The sequence below is a fragment of the Taudactylus pleione genome, unplaced genomic scaffold, assembly GCF_031769625.1.
Source record: "Taudactylus pleione unplaced genomic scaffold, aTauple2 ptg000025l, whole genome shotgun sequence".
In the NCBI taxonomy this organism is placed as follows: Eukaryota; Metazoa; Chordata; class Amphibia; order Anura; family Myobatrachidae; genus Taudactylus; species Taudactylus pleione.
In genome coordinates, this window is record NW_028284427.1 from 526,295 (window position 1) to 551,230 (window position 24,936).

Consider the following 24,936-nt stretch of genomic DNA (forward strand, 5'->3'; position numbering starts at 1 on the left):
CTGGTACCAGAACGCCGGTACCGATCCGTGGATGCTGGTAAGCATCTGGGGTCACAGCTAGCGGTGACCCCAGATGTTTGGGACCATGGCCGGATCTAAGGGGGACAACAAGGTAAGCCGCGGGGTCCCGCGGTGGGACCCTGCTGAACATGGTCCAGAGTCCCCAGGCAGGGGGCTCCCTGGGGACTGGCTGCAGCGTGGAGCCAGGAACTAACCTGCGCTTCCACTACCCCCTGGGACAGCGGACCGCGGCAGAGCGGTAGCGCTGCGGCGTCCCAGGGGTTAAATGCATGCCAGGGGAGCGCGCCTTCCCTGTCTCACAGCCGGGCGCCTCCCCCGCTGCACACAGCCCTCTCTGCACACGCTGACTGGCCCTGTGGCAGCGCTCCTCCCCCAGGCCAGCCTCCTCTATGCTCCTCGGTGGCAATCTTTCTCAACGCATGGTGAACGCTGCTGGAAGCTTAGAACGGTGGCATCACGGTCTGGGTTCCCCGGCATACCTCTCCTCCGCTTGGTCAGGTCTGTGTATGCAGCGCTGTGTCTTACCAGGCTCCGTGTCTGAGTAGTTGAGTATCAGCGCTGATAGTGCAGGAATTGATTTTCTTTGCATTGTATGTGACTTCTGCTAGCGCTGCTGCCTGTACTTTCAATTTCTTCTGTCAGCCATTTCACTGCCCCTGATCTTTCTGCTAAAGCCCTTGCGGTGCGGTGCTGCAGGGTGGTCTCACACTATACTAACAAGTATCAGTGAGAGGGGTCACATACTTACCTTCATGTCTGAGAGGGACTTTCCTCTCCAGCTTCTGTGTACTACGTTTAAGGTACCAATAGCGGAGGGGGAGGGTAGCACGAAGGGGCTATGTCGGCAGTGTTATTTATTGGCGCGGCCAGTTACTGTCACGGCACCGGTACAGAAGCCGCCCTGGGCTTGTTTCGCCAAAGTGCTTACAACCCTGGTGGGCCAGTTAGCTCTGCAGCCTGCGTTCTCACAGATGGGATTGTCCCAGCAGTCAGTGGTGTCGTCACCCATGCAGGGTTTCCCGAGGCAATTGATGGTACCCCACAGTCTCCCTATTTCCCCTCCCCAGGTCTCTCAGGAGCCTGCGTGGGTTAATTCGCTGACAAGCTCTGTACAGCACTTGTCGGAGGTGTTACAAGGGGAGTCTGTGTTGCGGCCACATAAGCGGCCGGTGGCGTCTCTGTCTGCTCCTTATGAGGTTGACGATGTGACGTCTGATGATGGGGAGATTCTGGATCTTTCGGACCAGGAACCTCTCCGTACTAAAGAGTCGGACGCTAGGTCCAAGGTATATATTGCTGGACTTATTCGGGCAGTCCGCACAGCTTTAGTGATTGAGGACGAAGATCCTCCAGTGTCCAAATCTAAATATGCCTTTTTTAAGGATATTAAGGGTGACGCCACAGTGTTTCCTCTTTCGGGTCAGTTAGTGGACCATTTAGAGGAAGCGTGGAAACAGCCTGGCAAACGGTATCAGCCGCAGAGACGTTTGGCGGTGGCTTATCCGTTTGTGGATAATTATTTTTCTAAGTGGGAATCGCCTCCACAGGTGGATTCTCATGTGATACGCCTAGTCCGTAGTGCCACATTGCCCATGCCCTCCATGTCTTCCCTGAAGGATGCTACGGACCGTAAGGTGGAGATCTGCCTAAAGTCCGTTTATTCCCTTGTGAGGGGGGGCAGCTAGGCCGGCTATGGCCATTTGTTGGGTAGCCAGAGCTATGGAGCGCTGGGCTGATACTTTGGAGGCGTCTTTCGATTCCGACTGTTCGGCTGAGCAGACCGAGTTGATAGGCAATCTCCGGGACTCGGCCACTTATATCAATGAAGCGGCCTTGGATATCAGTACCCTGGCGTCTCGGATTTCTTCGGCAGCTGTAGCTGCTCGTCGCACCTTATGGTTGCGATCTTGGAAGGCGGACGCTGATTCCAAAAAGGGCTTGGAAGCTTTGCCTTTTAATGGAGAGGTCCTATTTGGTCCGGACCTGGACAAAATTGTAGCCACGCTGGTGGCAGCCAAATCTGCATGTCTCCCGTCTGCTGCAGTTCCTTCCAGTTCAGGTACGTCGTTCTTTCGGCCTTATAGGGCCCAGGGTAGGCCTAAAGCACAGTCCTTTCCCCGACAGGCTGACCCCAAAAAAATCGGCCAAGCCCTGGAAGTAGGCCTGGAGTACCAGACCTCCGGCCCCTAAGCCAGATGACAAGCTTGCGGCTTGACGGTCCGGGCCTCCCTTTGGGGGATCCCAAAATGGGAGGCCGCCTGCTGCAGTTCGCCCAGTGTTGGTTGGTTACCACGACAGACACTTGGGTTCTCGAGGTGGTTTCTCACGGGTACGCCCTCTCCTTTCGGCACAGGCCCCCGTCTCGATTCTTCACCACGGGTCTTCCATCAGACCGGAACAAAGCCTTGGAACTGCGGAAAGTTTTGCACACTATGCTCCAGGCTGGAGTTATAGTGCCTGTTCCATTCTCCCAGAATGGCCAGGGTTTCTATTCCAATCTGTTTTTGGTGCAGAAACCCAATTGTTCGTTTCGTCCGATCCTCAACCTCAAAGCACTCAACAAGTCTTTGCGGGTGCCGAGGTTTTGGATGGAGACCCTGCGGTCCATCATTCTGTCGCTGGAACCTGGGGATTACATGGTGTCGTTGGACATACAGGACGCTTACCTGCATGTCCCTATTCTTTTACGCCATCAACAGTTCCTCAGGTTTGCTATCCGCAACGACCAGTTTCAGTTCCGGGCGTTACCTTTTGGGCTGGCGACAGCTCCACGTGTTTTCACCAAAGTTATGGCGGTCATGGCGGCTTCCCTGCGGCTGCAGGGAGTCCGCAGGTTACCGTACTTGGACGACCTTCTGTTGGTGGCAGGATCTCCAGAGCTCCTTCTACATCACTTGGACCTGACCATTGTGGTACTGCAACGGCACGGCTGGTTGATAAACTGGCAGAAGTCCACCCTGATCCCGTCTCAGCAGATTCTGCACCTCGGAGCCTTATTGGACTCCGGACAGCAAAGGATCTTTGTGACGGGGGAAAAGATCTCTGCCTTGCAGTTGAGGGTGCGCAGTTGTCTTCAGAATCACCGGGTGTCTCTGCACTCGGCGATGAGGTTACTGGGCTCCACGGTGTCGGTATTCGACATGGTGGAATATGCCCAGTTTCATTCCAGACCTCTGCAGCAATTGATCCTGTCCAAATGGAATGGACTGCCTCAGAGTCTAAAATCCCAGACGATAGTGCTCACTCCGGAGGTTCGCCTGTCCCTAGCCTGTTGGTTGCAGACGGCCCATCTCAACAAGGGTCGTCCGTTCTGGGTGGCGAATTGGGTCCTGTTGACAATGCACGCCAGTCTTCGGGGCTGGGGAGCAGTCACGGGTCCTCACTTGTTCCAGGGCAGGTGGACTCGGGCGGAAACAGAGCTTCCAATAAACATCTTGGAGCTCCGAGCGGTGTTCTATGCTCTCCAGCAGGCACATCGGGTTCTCCAGGGTCACCCAGTGCAGGTCCAGTCGGACAACGCTACCACCGTGGCCTACATAAATCGGCAAGGAGAAACCCGAAGTCGGGCGGCTCTCGTAGAGGTGTCCAGAATCCTGGTTTGGGCGGAGCACAATCTCTCGGCCATATCAGCAGTCTTCATCCCAGGAGTTCTAAACTGGGAGGCGGATTTTCTCAGTCGCCAGACGTTCATCCGGGGGAATGGTCTCTGCACCAGGACGTCTTTCATCTGCTGGTGGACAGGTGGGGTCTTCCAGAGATCGACCTCATGGCGTCACGGCACAACAACAAGTTGCCGGTGTACGGGTCTCGCACAAGAGACGAAAAGGCGTCTCTGGTGGATGCTCTGTCCGTCCGGTGGACGTTCGGGTTTGCTTATCTGTTTCCTCCGTTTTCCCTTCTTCCACGGGTAATCCGGGAATTCAAACCGGAAGGACGGACGCTCCTGCTGATAGCTCCCGCTTGGCCCCGGAGGCACTGGTTCTCAGACCTCCAGGGACTGTCCGTGGACATTCCTCTGCGGTTTCCGTTACGTCCGGACCTCCTGTCACAGGGTCCTTGTCTTCACCCGGACCTGACTCGGCTGTCTTTGATGGCGTGGCTGTTGAGATGGCCATGTTAAGGTCCAGGCGGTTTTCCAGCTCTGTAGTGCAAACAATGCTAATGGCTCGGAAACCATCCTCTGCGAGGATATACCATCGAGTGTGGCATACGTTCTTCCAGTGGTGTCGGCTGAGAGGTTATGCCCCTCGGGAGTTCCGTCTGTCTAGCTTTCCTACAGGCGGGACTGGACCATGGGCTTCGCCTTGCGTCTGTGAAGATACAGGTGTCTGCCCTGTCCGTCTGGTTCCATCGTAGGATTGCTGCAATCCCTGATGTGCGCACCTTTATGCAAGGTGTTCTCAGAATTCAGCCACCTTTTGTTCCACCGGTGGCACCTTGGGATTTAGCTGTGGTCCTGAGGGCTCTCCCGGGACCGCCGTTTGAACCACTGGGCTCAGTGGACCTCAAATGGCTGACAGCTAAAACAATTTTCCTTCTGGCCATTGCTTCGGCCAGACGTGTTTCTGACTTAGGGGCTCTCTCCTGTAGACCCCCTTTTCTGATTTTCCATAGGAACAGGGCGGTGCTGCACACTCGTCCTGGTTTCCTTCCTAAAGTTGTTTCCAGCTTTCACATCAACGAGGAAATCATTGTGCCGGCTTTTAACTCACCCGATCTTTCGGTGGGTGAGGCCACTTTGGATGTTGTGCGGGCCTTAAGGATTTATGTTGTCCGCACTTCTTCGTTTAGGAAGTCGGACGCCTTGTTTGTCCTCTATGGCTTCCGTAAAAAGGGTTGGCCTGCTTCAAAGTGGACTTTGGCAGGCTGGATTCGTATGGCCATTTCTGAAGCTTATCTTCATGAAGGCCTTCCGGTTCCTTCCTCTGTCAGGGCTCATTCCACTAGGTCTGTGGGTCCTTTCGTGGGCTTCTCGACATGGTGCCTCTGCAGTCCAGATCTACAAGGCTGCCACTTGGTCCTCGGTGCATACCTTTGTGAGGTATTACGCGTTTGACACCTTTGCCTCTCAGGATGCTTCCTTCGGGCGGCGGATTCTCCTTTCAGCACAGGAGCGTCCCCACCCTTAAAGGATACTGCTTTGGGACATCCCCAAGGTATCCTGTGGATACCCTATGGACCCTGATGTAGAAAATAAGAGATATGGTAAGAACTTACCTTTGTTATCTCTATTTCTACGAAGTCCATAGGGTTCCACAGGACTCCCGCCCTGTCGCACCTGTGCTGCAGATGGGCTATGGAACCCTATGGACTTCGTAGAAATAGAGATAACAAAGGTAAGTTCTTACCATATCTCATATTTTATGAACATCAAAAAATATTGTTTTAACATGAATGATCATTTACCATCAAGCTTTCTGTTATAATAAAAATATATATATAAAACCTTATAAGTAAAGCAAATAGTTAGCATGAAGTCAAGTAGCGCAAATATTTCAAATAGACAAAATAGTGTGCCTATTTAAAGTGCAGCTTTTATAATATTATGTTTATGCTGATCACAGAAATCCTAATTAAATATTCCTGATACATAACTGTCCAGAACTAGTGACAATTGTATCTAGTCCAAATATACTGTATCCTCTAATAGGTGCTGTTCAGTACAGAAGTTAGTTAGACAGATGATTAAATTTTATACTGACTTTTGCTCCAGTGTAGGGATCATCAGCTCAATAACAGGTATTTAGCACTGTGACAATCCAGGAATATTATACATTTTATACGGTATCGTATTGGAGATTCTAGACGTCCCCACTGTTAGTTACAGATGCACCCAGTTACATTGTGGCTGAATACGCCACAAACGTGTGCACGAATCGCGCCATGCCATTCCCAGCACCTGCTTACGCTACGCTATGGTGCACAATGCAATCGCACCATGAATTTCTATGGAGGCACGTATGCAGTGCACGTATCTGTTTGTGGGCGCACATCTCGCGTTATGTGTGCCGTGATTTGCAGCGCCAGTGGCAGCACTATATTTGGGCATATCTGTAGTCCACACAAATGATACGGCTAATGCTGGGTCTATCCGTTAATGAAGCCGACAAGCAGTAACTCCGACCCAGTATTAATGTGCACACCTGACACTGTGCACACACTGCGGGTTCCAGTCAGTACTCTAAGGGCCTGATTCAGCAGAGGACGCTAATGTGCTAATGCCTGTCAAAGCACAGCCAGCATAAAGACGCCCACTGTTGCCTTCTCATATCTGTCCAATGTCGCACTCCTACGTAAACATTGGGAACATCGATGCACAGTAAGCAACATATACGGCAAGTCTGACAGCCGCAAACACTGCAGCTCTCCTTGAACGCAGAGAGCTCTCATGATGCGTACACGATCACAATGGCTAATTTATGCACGTTATGACCACATGACATTCACTTTGCAAATGGATCCTCTGTGTGCACGTAATCCCAAAGCAATCACAATGCATGTGCAGTACATCTTACACGCAGGGCTGTAACTAGGGGTGTGCGAGTGATGCGGCTGCACAGAGCGCGGCAGTCTATGGGCGGCACTGCCGCTCACCCACAGCTCCTGCATCTGCCTAGCAGGGTGCCTGTAACATGACTTTATATGGAGGGGGCGTGGTCTGCACTGGGCACGCTAGCTAGATGCTCTAGACTAGCATTTGGTTCGAGGGGTGTTAGGTCTGCAAGTAGCAACTAAAACAAAGGCAAGGTCTTGATGTGTGCACCTGTCACTGTGCATACACTATCGACTTCCGCTCTGAGGGGCTAATTCAGCTTAGGACGGAAATGCAAAGCAGCACGCAGGCTGCTTTGTAATTCCGTCCTTGCTAATATGCAAATGCACAGGCGGTGTATGACACCCCCTGCTGCATTTGCGATCCCAGCACTGCAACTGAGCTTACTCAGGCTGGCCGGCATGTGAGGCCAGGAAACTGCGTCTGTGGATGCAGCCCCTGGCCTTGCCACTCTCTGAAAACAAGGGAGACACCCCCCACATTTCTGGGAACGCTGGGCGTCCCCGCCCCGGCACCACCCCTTAAATGCCTCTGCCTGTTTGTGGGCGGCCTCACTGACATCACCAGTGATGTCAGTGAGAGAGCTTCCAGCTCTGTTAGAGCCGAAAGCTCTCTGGGGCTTGCGGCCACGAGACCCTACCACAAGGGTCTCGTCACAAGCCCGATGGTCTTGACCATCGCGACCATCATCATGGTCACTTGCATAAGCTGTGGGTGGTAAACCACAGCTATGCGAGCGGCCAAGAGGCCGCAACTTAAAAACCAAGCGCCCGCCCTGATTCAGAGTGGGCGCTCGCTTTTTGTGAGCGCCTCTGAATCAGGCCCTATGTATCATATAACAGGAGCAAGATATCTGTCTGAAATGAGACAGATGTAACGGTACGCACAACTCTGCTTAGCCAGCAATATCACCTACACGAACACGACAAGCACTCACTTAGTGTAGCCCATGTGCGGAAGCTCTCGCTGCCACCCAGTTATGCACATTTAGCTTCAAGTAGAATTGCAACTGAGATGCATATCCAGGATCCATCTGCAAATCTGACTTGTGTACAACTCTGAATAGGCCCATTAGTACACAGATTGGACCTTTCTGCACTACACAAGTACCTATATCAAACAGAAGTACATAGTACATGTAGAATAAATATGTATTTATTAAAATCGTAAATAAAAAAAAAAATGTAAACACAAGTTAAAATTTTCATTACACCTCGCTAAATGTGTATATCCGGAATATCTTATTGCGGAGAATGATTAACTTATTTTATTTCAATATATTATGGGGGAGATTGAATTCAATTAGCTATGAAATTCTGCTGGAATCTTGCACGCATGTTACCCAGCAGAGAAACCTGCTCGTATCCCATACTGTAGATGTCCACGCAAAAATAAGCTGTTGTCCCACCATTACCAGCTATGTACATGGTGAAGGAAGATCATACTTAATTTTATATCACCCTTAAGATTTTATGTCTTTTCTTCTATATTTTAGAGCCAAAAACAATTCTTTCTACTTCAGGGTCCATAGGGGGTCCACAGGTTTGATCTTGGGGTATAGCTGGATCTGGATCCACAGGCACCACGCAGTTAAAGCTTTTGCTGCTCCCAGAATGCACTGGGTCCATCCTCCTCTATACCCCGCCCCCGAGCCACAGGCACCTCAGAGCCTGATTGAGAGCTGAACGCTCTGACCAGAGCACTCTCTCTGAATCAGGGCCCTCCTCCCTAAAAATGGAGCTGCCAAACGGACAAAAGTGAGTTTGGCTGTTTTTTCCCTATCTGACCAGCTGACTGATCAAATGGCGGAGGCCTGGCAGTCACCTTGTAAGAGGTTCCAGCCGCAGAAACATTTAGCGTCTAGTTGTCATCCGTTTCCTGCAGGTCATTGCAAAGAGTGGGAAACCCCGCCCCGCGGTGGATTCTCATGTTACTTGCTTAATCAAAAGCGCTACCTTGCCTTTGCCGTCCATTTCAACCCTAAACGATCCCACAGACAGGAAAGTGGAGACTTGTTTAAAATCGATCTATTCTCTCTCAGGGGCAGTGGCCCGTCCGTCCATGGCCTTCCCATCAGTTCTTCTGCATGAGTCTTTCTCAGGACAAGACCAAGGCCTTGCAGATTCAGGAAGCAATAGAGTCCTTGCTGAAAGCAGGGGTCATTGTTCCCATTCCGCCTTCTCAATGCGGGACGGGTTAATATTCTACTCTATTTCTCATCGGCCTATCCTCAATGGGTCTCATCGGCCTATCCTCAATTTAAAGTTGCTGAACAAGTTCCTCAGAGTTCCCAAATTCAGGATGGAAACTTTGTGTTCCATTATTCTGGCTATGGAACCTGGGGACTACATGGCCTCCCTGGACATCCAGGACGCCTACCTTCATGTTCCTATAGCGCCTTCACACCAACGGTATATGAGGTTTGCTATATGTCAACACCACTACCAGTTTCAGGCTCTGCCCTTTGGCCTCTCCACGGCTCCAAGGGTATTCACCAAAATTATGGTGGTCATGGCCGCCCATCTATGGAGCCAGGGTATACGGCTTCTGTCGTATCTGGACGACCTCCTATTGTTGGCAAGCTCTCCGGAGGTACTTCTACATCATCTACACCTGATGATCGCTTGTCTGCAAGCACACAGGTGGCTGATAAATTTGAAGAAGTCCTCCCTGATTCCATCACAATGGATGGTTCATTTGGGAGCTTATCTGGATTCTCATTAGCAAAAGATCTTTCTGACTCCGGAAAAGATTTCCTCCTTACAACTGCGGGTGCGCAGTTGCCTGAAAAGTTGCTGAGTGTCTGTTCACTCGGCAATGAGGGTTCTGGGGTCCATGGTGTTGGCATTCGACATGGTGGAGTATGCTCAGTTCCATTCCAGGCCCCTGCAGAGACTGATTCTATCCAAATGGAACAGGTTACCACACCGGATCAGGACTCAGATGCTGGTGTTGTCTCCGGAGGTGCGCCTGTCGCTAGCTTGGTGGCTTCAGACATCTCATCTCTCCTAGGGTCGCCTCTTTTGGATCCCGGACTGGGTTCTGCTCACGACCGATGCCAGTCTCCGGGGTTGGGAGTCAGTGACAGGTCCACTTTCACTTCAGGGCCAATGGACTGCAGAAGAAGCGGTTCTCCCCATCAACATTTTGGAACTTTTCTGCCATGTAAAGGGCCTTCCAGTTGTTCAGTCACACTCTTCAAGGAAGGGCCATGCAAGTTCAATCCGACAATACCACCATGTGGTGTACATCAACCATCAAGGGGGGGACTCGCAGTCGAGCAGCGATGTCAGAGGTGTCACGCATCCTGGCTTGGGTGGAGTGCCACCTTCCGGCCATCTCAGCAGTCTTCATTCCGGGAGTCCTCAATTGAGAGACGGACTTCCTCAGCCATCACGACGTGCATCCCGGGGAATGGTTGCTTTCAACTACTCATGTAGGGTGGGGACTGCCGGAGGTGGACCTCATGGCCTCCCGTCACAATCACAAGCTACCAGTGTGCGGGTCCAGGACAAGAGACAACGGCGCAAGCCTGGTGGACGTGCTGTCAGTGAAATGGATTTTTCAGCTGGCGTATCTATTCCCTCCGATATCCCTGCTGCCTTGGGCCCTTCGGAAATTCAAATAGGATGGCGGCACGCTTCTGTTGGTGGCTCCGGCTTGGCCCAGATATCCTTGGTACTCTTCGGAGCCTCTCCATCGACGCTCCGTTCCTTCTGCCTCAACGTCGGGACCTGTTGTCTCAGGGGCCCTGCCTTTACCCAGATCTGGGTCATCTGTCTTTCATGGCGTGGCTCTTGAGACATCCGTCTTAAGGTCGCAGGGTTTTTCCAGCTCTGTCATAAGCACAATGCTTCAGGCGCGCAAGCCTGCTTCCGCCAGGATTTACCACAGAGTGTGGCATGCTTATTTTCAGTGGTGTGAGTCCAGAAACTACAATCCGCAGGCATTTCATGTTTCTAGGGTTTTGGCATTCCTTCAGTCTGATTTGGAACTAGGCTTACGCCTAGCTTCTTTGAAAGTTCATGTGTCTGCACTATCTGTGTGGTTACAGCGTAGGATCGCTACTCTGCCAGATGTCCACACCTTTTTCCAGGGGGTTCTCAGGATTCAGCCTCCCTTTGTTCCAACCTGTGGCTCCTTGGGATTACCATTATGTCTTGTTTTTTCCACTGTACTGCTTTATTATAATTAGCATATCTGTGTGTCTGACCCTAAACTACTAATTACTTGATTTGTAGCACACTGATTGTCTCATGGCCCCACACATGATCTCTCTCCCTTATTCATTAAACAACATGTAACTGTCATGATTTATAATTTTCCATATTGTAACGCACTGTCACCAGCTGCGCTCTGCTATATAACAAGCATGACTGCTCAGCTGTGTTGCCTCATTCCAGCCTCAATCCGCCTACCATCATCTACACCACAGGTTCTCAAACTCGGTCCTCAGGACCCCAAACAGTGCATGTTTTCCAGGTCTACTCACAGAATAACAAGTGAAAAATTAGCTCCACCTGGGAATCTTTTAAAATGTGTCAGTGAGTACTGAATACACCTGTGCACCTGCTGGGTGACCTGGAAAACGTGACCTGTGTGGGGTCCTGAGGACCGAATTTGAGAACCACTGATCTACACATCTAAAACTACCATCACTGCAGTGTCATGGGCACTGAGGGCCTGATTCAGCTTTGGGAATAGAGTGAGAAACAGCACGTAACTGAACATCTTGGTGAAACCATACTGCACTGCAGGTGGGGCAGATGTAAAATGTGCAGAAAGATTTAGATTTGGGAGGAGTGTGTCCAAACTGACATCTAAATTGCAGTGTAAAAATAAAGCTGTGCAGTATTTGTGGGCTACATGCAAAAGCAGCCAGTATTTACCTTGCATGCAAAATAAAATTTGTATGCATTTGCACCCCTTGCATTGCAACATGGTTTGTCCTGGTTCACAGTTACGTGCTCTTTCTCACTCTATTCCCAAGGCTGAATCAGACCCTGAGTGATTCACATTTTCTAGTTTTTATCTTCTGTACTTTGGTTTTCAAATAGCAGATATTCAAACGGAGCAAAATACAATATGCAACAGTTTGAAACAAATATCTTCAAACCATGGTGAACGTGCATACATACAAGTTCTTACAATGGGTTTGTATGCAATGGTCAAAATGCACAGTTCTCATTTAAAAACATTAAGAGTGGTACCCAATTTGCCCCGAACATTGTTCAGGTGCTAATTGACCCCCGCGTTCGGCGACAAACGGGGATATTTTTGCCGTTTATTCCCGATTTTCGCCAATGTTTTTTTTTCACCCTATCCTATTATTTCGCTCGAAATAATAGGATAGTTCTCTTGAAAACACATAGGTGCCACTATAAGCTTGCGGACCTATGTGTTTTCGCCTTTTTTCAGGTGAAAAAACGGCAATTATCGTGGATTCTTTTACGGGTAACATCAGGTCCTGAAGCAAAACCCGATAAGTGCCAGCGTCAGGCCGACTTCAGGGCTAATTGGATAGCCCCGGGCGAGGTAATTGGATACCCCCCTAAGTGTTGTTTATTAGCTATCCACCAAGTACAGTGTATATCCATATGTGAAATAAAAGTAACGTAATCAAAATACTTAACTAGCATTAATGTGAGTAACTAATTGTATTTATTGATTTGCAAATATGTCTGAAAATTTATATCAAAACATAACATTATGGTGACTGGTGCTTCCACTTATTTTTATTCTCCACAGAATCCACAAGAGTATTTAAATTGGACCCAAAATCAGTGCATGGAACTGGGGGGACATCTAGAGGGGAATGACTGCAACTATGTTCCTGATATATTCCTTATGTCTATAATACTCTTTCTCGGCACATGTATCTGTACAATGTTGCTAAAAGGCTTCCAAACCAGCAGATATTTATCTACATCGGTATGTAATAAAGTATCACGTTTAGATTACCACAGCATATTATATATTTCGCCTCAAGAAAAAAAAATTAAATATATATATATATATATATATATATATATATATATATAATACAGTCAGGTCCATAAATATTGGGACATTGACAGAATTTTCATATTTTGGCCTCTGTTCACCACCACAATGGCTTTGAAATGAAACAAACAAGATGTGCTTTAACTGCAGACTTTCAGATTTAATTTGAGGGTAATTACATCCAAATCAGGTGAACGGTGTAGGAATTACAACCGTTTCTATATGTGCCTCCCACTTTTTAAGGGGCCAAAAGTAATGGGACAAACTAAACAATCCTAAATCTAAATTTCACTTTTTAATACTTTTTGCAGATCCTTTGCAATTACAGCCTGAAGTCTGGAACGCATAGACATCACCAGACGCTGGGTTTCATCCCTGGTGATGCTCTGCCAGGCCTCTACTGCAAATTTCTTCAGTTCCTGCTTGTTCTTGGGGCATTTTCCCTTCAGTTTTGTCTTCATCAAGTGAAATGCATGCTCAATCGGATTCAGGTCAGGGGATTGACTTGGCCATTGCATAGCATTCCACTTTTTAGCCTTAAAAAACTCTTTGGTTGCTTTTGCAGTATGCTTCGGGTCATTGTCCATCTGCACTCCGAAGCACCGTCAAATGAGTTCTGAAGCATTTGACTGAATATGAGCATATAATATTGCCCGAAACACTTCAGAATTAATTCTGCTGCTTTTGTCAGCAGTCACATCATCAATAAATACAAGGGAACCAGTTCCATTGGCAGCCATACATGCCCACGCCATGACACTACCACCACCATGATTCACTGATGAGGTGGTATGTATTGGATCATGAGCAGTTCCTTTCCTTCTCCATACTCTTCTCTTCCCATCACTCTGGTACAAGTGGATCTTTGTCTCATCTGTCCATAGGATGTTGTTCCAGAACTGTAATGGCTTTTTTAGATGTTGTTTGGCAAACTCTAATCTGGTCTTCCTGTTTTTCTGGCTCACCAATGGTTTACATCTTGTGGTGAACCCTCTATATTCACTCTTGTGAAGGCTTCTCTTGATTGTTGACTTTGACACATATACACATACCTCCTGGAGAGTGTTCTTGATTTGGCCAACTGTTGTGAAGGGGTTTTTCTTCATCAGGGACAGTTGTTTTCTGTGGTCTTCCGGGTCTTTTGGTGTTGCTGAGTTCTCCGGTGCGTTCTTTCTTTTTAAGAATGTTCCAAACAGTTGATTTGGCCACACCTAATGTTTTTGCTATCTCTCTGATGGGTTTGTTTTGATTTTTCAGCCTAATGATGGCTTGCTTCACTGATAGTGACAGCTCTTTGGATCTCATATTGAGAGTCGACAGCAACTGATTCCAAATGCAAGTGTCACACCTAGAATCAACTCCAGACCTTTTACCTGCTTAATTGATAATGAAATAACGAGGGAATAGCCCACACCTGTCCTTGAAATAGCTTTTGAGTTGATAGTCCCATTATTTTTGGTCCCTTAAAAAGTGGGAGGCACATATAGAAACTGTTGTAATACCTACACCGTTCACCTGATTTGGATGTAATTACCCTCAAATTAAATCTGAAAGTCTGCAGTTAAAGCACATCTTGTTTGTTTCATTTGAAAGCCATTGTGGTGGTGAATAGAGGCCAAACTATGAAAATTCTGTCAATGTCCCAATATTTATGGACCTGACTGTATATGTGTGTGTGTGTGTGTGTGTGTGTGTGTGTGTATATATATATATATATATATAGATATAGATATATATATATAAAATATAGTGAATGAGAGGTGCAGCACTCATTTAATACCAATATAAGGTGCAGGGTCCATGAATCATGTCTGGCTGAGATTGTATTCCCGTGTGAGTTTTCCCCAATTTTGCAACTCGGAGATTTAATAAAAGCAATCACACTTGTAAAAACACGACTCTGCACTGAGATAAATGGCAAAGCACACAATGAAAACATTGGTTACTTGCGTCCAACATTGCCACTGCGTTCATTTCTGAATATGGCCCTTAGCCTCTATTACATATGTTGCTTTGCAACTGACTGGAAATTTGCACGAAAATGTCAGTTTTTAACTAAGTCGCACTCCGTTACATTCTTCTGTTTCTCATCTATGTACACTGCCAAATTAAATTTAATCTGATTAAGATAGTTAGACAAATAACATTGTTCATGAGAATTTGAACCCTAGTAACATGACTCTATGTCCAAATGCAAGACTTGCGCTGAGTACACACTATTCGATGTGTGTACCCAGTGACGGCGAGATGTGCCGTACACACAGCACGATCTGGTGTATGACGGCTCAGTGTGTCGTCTTATGCAGCATGTAAGTGCACCGCACCGTTCATTGCACTGTCCCATCTGCTGTGCAGTACAGCAGATGGGACGATGCGATGAATGTCCATCACTAACTACGGATTGGATGTACACTCTATAAAATGTGTACAATATATCGTTCCAATCCGCATCTGAACAATATATATTGTATAGTATGTACCCAGCTTTACTGCTGCTGCAAAGAGTTCCTAGATTGAGTCAGGGCAGTCTCAGCTGGAGGCATTGCTTTAATGGCAGCTTCAAGTGTGAGAATGACAGCCCACATAGGAAAGTAACTAGTTCCCAGTGCCTATGGTTAAAATGCTACATTTTACTTTAAAACATGTTTATATTTGTTGAGTTCTTGATGCTAGTGTTTTTCAGATAGTTAATCAATTAAGTTTAACCCTTAGTTTTTTTTATTTTGTTATCCATGAAAGCCACCCCTGCCCCCAGTAAAATATACAAAAGGCATTGTGTGGGTGGAACTCTTTGTAGATCTCAAGGCATGCCTATCACCATTACTGGGACATTGCAAGTTATTTCATCATACTGTAAGTAGGCAGAGGCAACGTGATTTTTTTTTTTTTTGATAGTGAGAATTATGCTATGGTAGCCAGGATTTCCCACAGTCAACTATTACTATTATTTTTGCTGCTGGTCTTAGCTGGCACCACTCAGGTAATCATTACGCTGGGATGTAGTTAGGCTTTCTGTCACCCGGGGCCTATACTCACCTCTGCGCCGGCGTCCTTGGGCTTAGGTGTTCAGTCACTGGGAGTGGAGGAGAGTGGTGGCTGAATATTTTCCCCAGGGTCTGCTAGGGCTTCCGCGCGTGTGTCCTGGTTCCTGTGGTGCGGACATGGGCGCAGCCTTGTTGCTACATGTGACCTGACTAGTTTTTCCCAATGGTAGTCCTGGGCTCACTCAGCTGATGCTCTGGTCCAATGACCAACTGCCTAAGGGTATTTAGTCTGACTCCAGGAACAGGAAGTTTCTGTCCAACTTCGCTTTCCCAGTGACTACGATACCAGTATTTGTTCCAGGCTCCAGGTTACTTTCTTAGCATATCCCACAGCTAGTGTGCGTCTGGCTCTTCAGTACTATTGGAGCCAGCTCGCGTCTCCGTCACCTGTGCCATCCTGAGCATATCCGAGTATGGATCATTAGTGTCTTACTTATGTTTAACCTCAAGTTTTGCTTCAGTTAATCCTCTAGTGTTTTCCCAGTTCTGGCTCATTTACCGGTTTCCTGTGTCTCCTCCTGTACCATTCCTAAGCACTAGTTTCAGTAGCTTTCCCTGCGTCTGGATTCACAAAGCACCTTCTGTTATCTCCACGACTTGATCTACAGTGTATCAAGTTCACTAACCCGCATCTGAGTTCCCTGTACAGCTATTGTATTCTGTGACTGGATCTACAATATATCAAGTTCCCTCACCTTCGTCTAGGTTCCCTGCAGAGTTACTTGTATTCCGTGACTGAATCTACAGAGTGCCTATGCATTGACCTGCGTCTGAGGTTCCTGCATTGTTATCTCCATTCTGCAATTGGATCTACTGAGTGTCTTTAGACTACCCTGCGTCCAGATCTTTAGAGTTACCCAAAGTATCCAGTATCTGACCTTCCATTATTCCTTGTCACTCCCAACTAGTCTTTGCCTGGACCTCCTGTGTCACTTCCTGGTGTATCCTGCCTCTGAATCCTGCAATGTTTCTTTGTGCATACCAGTGCATCATTCCACTCATTGTATCAGTGTCATTCTCTGGTCTCCTCGTCACTCCCAGGTACTTAAACAGAGGACCGCGACCTGGTCACTCGGTGCTGCGAAACACAAATCCCAATAGGAGGGGTCACTGGTGAAGACCACCGAGTGAGTTAGACTCTGTGCCTCTGATTGTGTCTAGCCAACACCTAGGTTTGACCTTTTTTGAGGAAACTAGTACTGTCACTCCTCTAGCTGTCTCCTAACAATCCTAACCCCCCGGCTTCCTGTCCTCTAAAGAGGAATTTCTTGTATCGGATCGTGACAGTTAAGGAGTGTGACAGTCAGGCGCTAGGATCCTGACATGGTTGAAATGCTTTTTCTTATGTTCCTGTAAATATAATTTTCAACTATTAGTCCAATATTTTTCTAATTTGAATTACAAAATATCTGTTTACGGTTTCTGCATTTTTTCCTACAGATAAGGCGCTTGATTGGTGATTTTTCAGTGATACTGACGATTATTATTTTCTGTGCTATTGATGTTATCTGTGGACTTCAAACTCCCAAACTTATAGTTCCAAATGAATTCAAGGTAAGAGGTCATGGTCTTCACAGTAGTGTATTTGTGCTTCATGCTTCATCAGAGCAGAAAGCTCCCTGGGGCTTACGAGTGCCCAGACCCAACCTTAGGGTCTGGACGTAAGCCGCGATGGTGATAACCATCGCAATCATCAACCTGGTTGGTCTTTAAGCTGTGGGTGGTAACCCACAGCTTAACGATCAACAAGGAGGCGGCCGCTTGCATCCTGAATGGCCGCCTCCTTGATTCAGTGCGACCGCTTGCAACTAACAACCGCCTCTGAATTAGGTCCTTAATGCAGTTACACCAGTATTTACTAATCCAGAGCTCCTCTTGGATGAAAATCGTTCTCCTTCTTTTTTGGATTGTTTATGTTGTATTATACTGCCAATTTTTATATACAGCTTTATATATGATTGTTTTTGTAAACAGATTTGATTCTGTTTTGACAGACAATACAATGTCTGTATCTTTCATGCCTATTTGAAAATTTAATAAAAACATAATACATAAAAAAGAAAATCGTTCTCCTAAGTATAATGTTATTCTTTCTCACAGTTAGCCTAAAGCTGGATACACACTATACGATATATAGTTCTGACACAAATCAGAACAATATATCGTACACATTGTATAGTGTAGATCTGATCCGACATTAACTACGGTTCTGTCCCACTTGTTGTTCTGCACAGCAGATGGGACGATGCAATGAATGATTCGGTGCTGTTACATGCAGTATGTTACAATACATTACACTGTCATACATCGGATCGTGCAGTGTGTACAGGGCACGCGATGTATCGATACAACACATTGCACCGCTGGACACACATCGTATAGTGTATACCCAGCTTAACGCTGCCAGTGAAGTGTTCCAGTAATAAGTGCAAAGACATCTGACCTAGAGGGAATCCTGCTAGCCTATCAGACTTTGCTGGTTCCCCATTGCCATATATAGCTAATACCATTCATTTTGCCGCTTGTTAGTTGTTATATAGAATCAGGCCGTCATAGAAGTCTGTGAGTAATTGGTGCAAAATAGGTAATCACCTGAGAAATCTATGACTTTTCTGGTGTAAAAGTTTTGTTACATTGATAGAAGCTGAGAAAAGCCCTGTCTCCAGTGAAAATGCCAGACTAAGGGGCCCATTTATCAAAGTTAATTTGAGGTAAATTCCCTGAAAACACCTGTTTTCGTGGGGTTTACCTCAAATATTAAGTATCCCCGGATGTATGAAAGAGGGACCGCAGCAGGTATGCCTGCTGCGTTCCCTCCATTGCCGCCCGCAACCGCCTCCCCCATAATTTTGTACGGGGGATGCGATGCTGCCAAATGTATCAATATCGGGAATGCAAAGCATTCCCGATATTGGCCCTAGCAGCTAACTCTATCTGAAGCTAGCGTTAGCCGCTGTAGTCTATGGGGACTTGCCGCATTTCAGTTGGCGGAGGGATCTCCAAGATCCCTCTGCCGGCAATGGACGCCGCTCATGTGCAGTCCACGGGACTGCGCATGCGCAGCAGTCCCGCGTGCACTCCGGCCACATCGCAGGGACGGGCTGCGTTCGGAGCCCGTCTCCCTGCATGTGCCGGATAGTACATTCAGCCGGTATGATCGCATTTTGCAATGCGATCATGGGTGGTACTGGATGCCCTGATCGCATTGCAAAATGCGATCATTAATAAATGTGCCCCAAAGTGTTTAATGAATTTCATACAGAATCCTATATCACTGGTTTTCCTTACAGCATTGGTGGCATAATGATAAAGAGCATTCATTTATACTAGCTGATTTAATAAAGTGTAAAAAATTTATTTATCCTGTGACTCCAGAATATAGGATACACAGGTAGATTTTGTAGTGTGAGTCTGAGAGTCCCTGGAGAGCTGTCAAGACAAGAGACCCTTGTATTAAAGACACGCATCTCCCCTTTTACATAGGTCATCTACCAAGATAATGTTCATGAACTTTTAAACCCTCTCAATTCTATCCTCAACATTGACCTAGCAGTCCAAATTTTATAATATAACATAAATGTTATACCAATACTTAAATATAACCCCAAACTTTTATCCTTCTTGCACCTAAAATTTTCTTAATCCAGAGGTTCCAAAAGGTCCTCAAGGCACCCTAACAGTCCAGATTTTAAGGCTATCCATGTTGACCACAGGTGACTTAATTTGTACCTCAGTTAATTTGATTTAACCACCCTTGTTATGCCAGGGCGAGCGGGGCGTGTGCCCTGGGCGCCTTAGGACAGGCAGCGTGGGGGGAGGCGCCACCGGCCACAGTCCAGCCCGTCCTAGTTAGGCAGTGTAGCGCCGACCGCAGTGTGTGTGGTCAGCACTACACATTTACACAGGACCGGCATTAGGCTTCTCTGTGCCCAGCGCTGGTCCTGTTCTGCACAGCTGAGCCCCTTCCCTCCCCCTGAGCGCTTACCCAATAGCGCCAGGAGGAGGGTGGGAGGTGGGGTCAGGCTGTACAGTTTAACACACAGATCGCCGCCAGCGCGGCAGCGATGTGTGTGTTAACCAGCAGCCAATGAGAGTCAGACAGACTCATTGGCTGCTGCTGCACACACATCTTTGCCGTGCGGCAGTGATGTGTGTGTTAAACAGCAGCCAATGAGAGTCAGACAGACTTTCATTGACCGCTGCAGCGCCGCCCACTGCAAGAGCCGGGCTGGAGCTCACTCATGAGCTCCACCTTCCGGCTCCTGCAGTGGGTAATGGGAGAGACGTCATAACGTCATGTTGTCTCTCCCATAATACAGAGCACACCAGCCCAGGAGGACTGACGTGCAGCGGCGGGAGCAGTGGCCGGAGATGGAGCGTGGATTCAGGTAAGTGTATATTTTTTTAACTTGTGTGTCTGCACTATGTGGGGGGGGCTACTACTGGGGGCACTACATTGGGAGGGGGGACCTCTACTGGGGACTACTACTGGGGGGGGGGAACTACTACTGGGGGCATTATATAAGGGGCTTAGTACTATGGGCTCAAGGGAAACTACTACTGGGGACACTATATAAGGGGCTCACTACTGGGGGCACTAAATAGAGGGGACCACTTCAGGGGGCACTATATAAGGGTACTGGATAGGGTGGATCACTACTGGGGGCACTGCATGGGGGGGACTACTGCTGGGGGCACTATATATGGGGCTTACTACTAGGGGCACTGCACTGGGGGGACCACTACTGGGGGCACTAAATAGGGAGGACCACTACAGGGGGCACTGTATAATGGGCACTGGATAGGGGGGATCACTGCTGGGGGCACTTCATGGGGGGGACTACTGCTGGGGGAACTATATAAAGGGCACTGCATAGGGGGTACTACTGCTGGGGGCACTGCATAGGGGGGACTACTACTGGAGGCACTATATTAAGGGGCACTGCATAAAGGGGACCACTACATGGGGCACTGCATAAGGGGGACCACTACTGGGGGCACTGAATAAGGGGAACTAATGAGGGGCTGCATAAGGGGGACCACTACTGGGGGCATTGCATACTGGGGGTACTGTATAAGGGGAACTAATGGGGGGCTGCATAAGGGGGACCACTACTGGGGGTACTGTATAAGGGGCACTACTATGGGCCTGCATAAGAGGGCACTACTGGGGTTAAGGTGCATATGGAAAAGAATGTTCAGAGTGACGGTAAAGGGGGGTGTGTCATGTTGACACGCCCCATTTTAAAGTGACCACGCCCATTTTTCATTGCACGCGCCTTCGTGGGGGGGCTCCATTTTTACATTTGCCCTGGGCTCCAAATACCCTAGTTACACCACTGCCATGGATATCTCTGTCTTAATCCCTTGATCCTAAATATACAGTATACTTGGATCAAGAGCCAAAATTATCCTATTCCCAACAGAGCTCTAATCTTCACATAAAGACTATAACCTCGGAATCATTTGAACAAGCAGAAACAAGGAAACCATGATCTACCACACTTTTATTAAAAGCAATGTAGTGCTAAATTTTATGTTTTGCAAAGGGTTATCAATATGGCCATTTTGGGGGAGATATATGAAACCTTCTAAAGAGGACAAGTGGAGAATAGCAAGCAATTAGATTTAGCTATCACTTTATAAATGTACTTGATAAATGATAGTTAGAATTTAGCTGGTTGCTATGACAACACTTCCACTTGTTATTTAGATAGCTTGATACATCTCCCTTTTTATCCCTTAGTCCCCAGTGGCGTATTTGTCATGGGTGCAGGGTGAATCTAGGGCAGGTCCCGCACTGCACACCCTGCACCCAGGACCGACCACTGTGCCTCCTGTGCAGTCCTCCTCGCATAGGGAACTGGTGCACCAAACAGGAGGCAAGAGGCACATTTCACCAAGTACAGGGGACCCCCTCCAGTTATTAATACACCCCTGCTAAACCAATTAATGTCTTCAAGCTACACTGCTTAGAGTACACTGTAAGACAAGGAGAGGGATGGAGTAATACTATTTTTTTATATTTGTGAGTCTGGTGTTGTGTCTGCCTAATTATGTTTATTTTTTTAAAGTTTCATTTAATATTTTTATATTTGTCTTTATAGCCAACAAACCCAAACAGAGGTTGGTTTGTGTTTCCGTTTGGAGGAAATCCATGGTGGGTTTATCTGCTTTCTGGTGTTCCAGCACTTTTGATTACAATCCTTTTATTTATGGACCAGCAAATAACTGCTGTTATCCTTAACCGCAAAGAGTACAAGCTGAAGGCAAGTAAAATATTACTAACCATATCTAGGGGTATATTTACTAAGTGCGGGTTTATAGAAGTGGAGGTGTTGCCCATTGTGACCAATCAGAGTTTGCTTACTATTTAGCACCTAATCAAAGTTCACTGGATGTTAATTCACAGTTCTGTGGTGAAAAATGCTATTGGTCAACTAAAGCTGGGTACACATCTTTTCGATCAACGGCTGATCGGGTTAAACTCTCCCGATCAGCCATGCAATGTGTCCTTCTGTCAGCTGCCTGTGAGCCCCGTCGTACACACTGTGCAAACATAGCTCAGTGTGTGCAGGCTTCTATGGGATCGAGAGGTTGGGCCAACAGATATTAATCAGCCCATAAGATGTAACTTCCAGATCCCAACCGTTGTAGGAGTGTTATAAGCTGTTTAACGTTCCTGCATACACACTTGTACAATCATCAGCCCACTTACCCAATATTGGATGATCGGGCCGAGGATTGTACAGGTGTGTACCCAGCTTAAGCCTATCTATTTGTGTAATGCTTATGTAAGCAAACAGTGAAGAAATCACTATTGGAAAATTTACCAGCGGCGAGAGAGTCTTTCCTAACCTTCCCCTCTGCGAAACACTGCAGCCCGCAGGTGGGATGGCGGGACAGTACCTGAAAAGCGGTACAGTGCCTTAAAAGTGGGACTGCCTGGGGGTATGCACACATGATCCAGCAAGGAACGCAACTGCTTATACGCACGCAATCGACCGATTGATGCGTACTGCGCATGCATCGCAGTGCGCAAAATGGCCACAGCGAACGGGACTGCAGTAGCTACGCAGACCCATCGCCGAGTTATTGACAGGAAGTTCCGTTTGTGGCTGGTGACGGGGAGGTTGTCAGGGAGTACGCAGGGTGCCAAGGCATTTGAATGCCGTTGCATGGGCGTGCATAATTTATCCACTGCAATGCCGAAAGCAGCCTGAGGCCTCATAGCTTGTGCTGTAGTAAGCAATTTCTGAGTAAGGTCAGGCCTTGTGTAATTGTGCGTGAGGCTGCGATGGTACTCAATTGTACCGATGGTTTCGCAGTCTTGCTAAACATTATGGATGTGTGGAAGATAAAGTGGGCGTCCTTATGTATTGCTGCGGTGGCATAGCTACAACAATGGATTAGCATACTATCGCAGTACGTGCATACGCAATATTTCATACGCATCTGCGATCCGTAGTGAATCAGACCCAATATAAACTGTTTTCTAGATTAAAAACAAATACAAAATCAATAACAATGGATTGTAACCTTGTGTAAGACACCTGTAAGTTTTTGCATATCTTAAAAGCTCTCTGAAAACAGATGCATGTCATTAATGTTTCATGTACAAGAAAGGTTAAACATTTTTTTTAACTCTGTGGGGTAAATTTACTAAAGTGAGAGATTTTAGAAGTGAGTTTTAGAAGTGATGTTGCCCATAGCAACCAAACAGATTCTACTTAACATTAACATTTAACTAGCACCTTCTAGATGATAATAGCTAGAATCTGAATGGTTGCAATGGGCAACATCACTTCTAAAACTCACTTATAAAAACTCTCACGTAAATTTACCCCCATAAGTTTAATTTTCAACCTTGCAAAATGACTCTGACCTCAAGTTTTGGGAGGTGTAAACAGACAACATGCCTTCTCATAACCTGCACACTTTCTTGAGTAGCCAAATAAAAAGTTGACATTTATTTATATAGCCAGGTTACTATTCATATAATGTGTGGAACTATTTATTTTACAGAAAGGTGCAGGCCTTCATTTGGATTTTTTCTGCATAGCGTTATTAATCATTGTGACATCATTTATGGGTCTTCCTTGGTATGTCTCTGCCACAGTCATTTCTCTTGCACATATGAACAGCCTAAAAATGGAAACTACTGTATCTGCTCCAGGAGAACAGCCAAAGTTTTTAGGCATCAGGTAAACTGAAAATAATAAAATCAACAGTGGAATTTTGCATGTTTAATTATTCTTACTGATATAAAGTAAACCATATAGTTTTATGACACAGCAGGGGACATTTACAGTTGCAGTCTGGCTCCTGTTGCTTCCTGCTTCATGAACACTGTGTGGCTGCAACTCATAGTTGCCGACCTTTGAGCTGCCCCCTCCGGGAGTAGGTAGCCAGGATTGGAATGCCATAAGTGGGCGGTGCTGGAGGCATGATGACGTGATTGTGCCATCATAGCCCTGCTATACAATGCAATGATTACTAAGTGCAAAGTGGGGCAGAGCCATGATGATGCAATTCAATGCGAATTGCATTATCAGCTGTCTGTACCAACCACTTCCCTCAGGAAGTGGGCGGTACAAACAGAAGGCTGTCCACATCTGGCCGCCCACTTCCCTCAGGAAGTGGGCGTCCAGGTGGGAGATAGCTCCAGGAGACTTGCCCACTCTTGTGGAACTTCCTGGTCGATCTGGGAGAGCAGGCAAGTATGCTGCAACTGGAGGAACAGGTGGGGGTGTATGGTCGGCGTATAGTTTATGGTAGGTAATTTTAAGGGGAAAGGTTTTTTATTAGATTGAGGGGTCTATTTACTAAGCAGTGTTAGGCTGGCACCTTATCACTTCCTTATTACTTTTCACTCTGTCTCCTAACACTGCTTAGTAAATAGACCCCTGAGGGACTTACTTAGCAGGTTAATGTACATATATCAAATTATTCGATGATGTTGGTGCTAATTTATAAAGGGGATTATAAGTTATTGTAAGGGGTTAATTTTATGAACTATATTGGATGGGGTGGGTATGATGAAAGTATATTCTAAAATATACTGAATATTGTAAAGTAATGTTTAAATGCGGTATCGAGATCGAAAATTACAGGGATTACTAGCGCTGAAGACTATGCTAGAATAAATCCGTAGACACCCACAATTTTTTGTAAAATATATACACATTTAATAACATAGTAAAAAAATATAAAGTAGCATTCAAAAATGCAAACAAAAACAAAAAAAATATATATATATAAATACAATTGTGGGTGATAGAGACACCAAAGTGGAAAATCTCCTTTCCTTTTGAT

The 24,936-nt window shown here is 46.8% G+C and overlaps 1 protein-coding gene across 1 annotated transcript in view; it reads left to right on the top strand.

The window, feature by feature from the left end:
* LOC148539613 (electrogenic sodium bicarbonate cotransporter 1-like) overlaps positions 1 to 24,936 on the top strand; it is a 325,398-nt gene that overhangs the window by 230,145 nt on the left and 70,317 nt on the right. The window contains exons 13-16 of the mRNA XM_088451237.1: positions 12,323 to 12,505; positions 17,062 to 17,175; positions 21,729 to 21,890; positions 23,647 to 23,825. Of these exons, the coding sequence (XP_088307363.1) occupies positions 12,323 to 12,505; positions 17,062 to 17,175; positions 21,729 to 21,890; positions 23,647 to 23,825 (638 nt within the window). The remainder of the gene's footprint in view (positions 1 to 12,322; positions 12,506 to 17,061; positions 17,176 to 21,728; positions 21,891 to 23,646; positions 23,826 to 24,936) is intronic.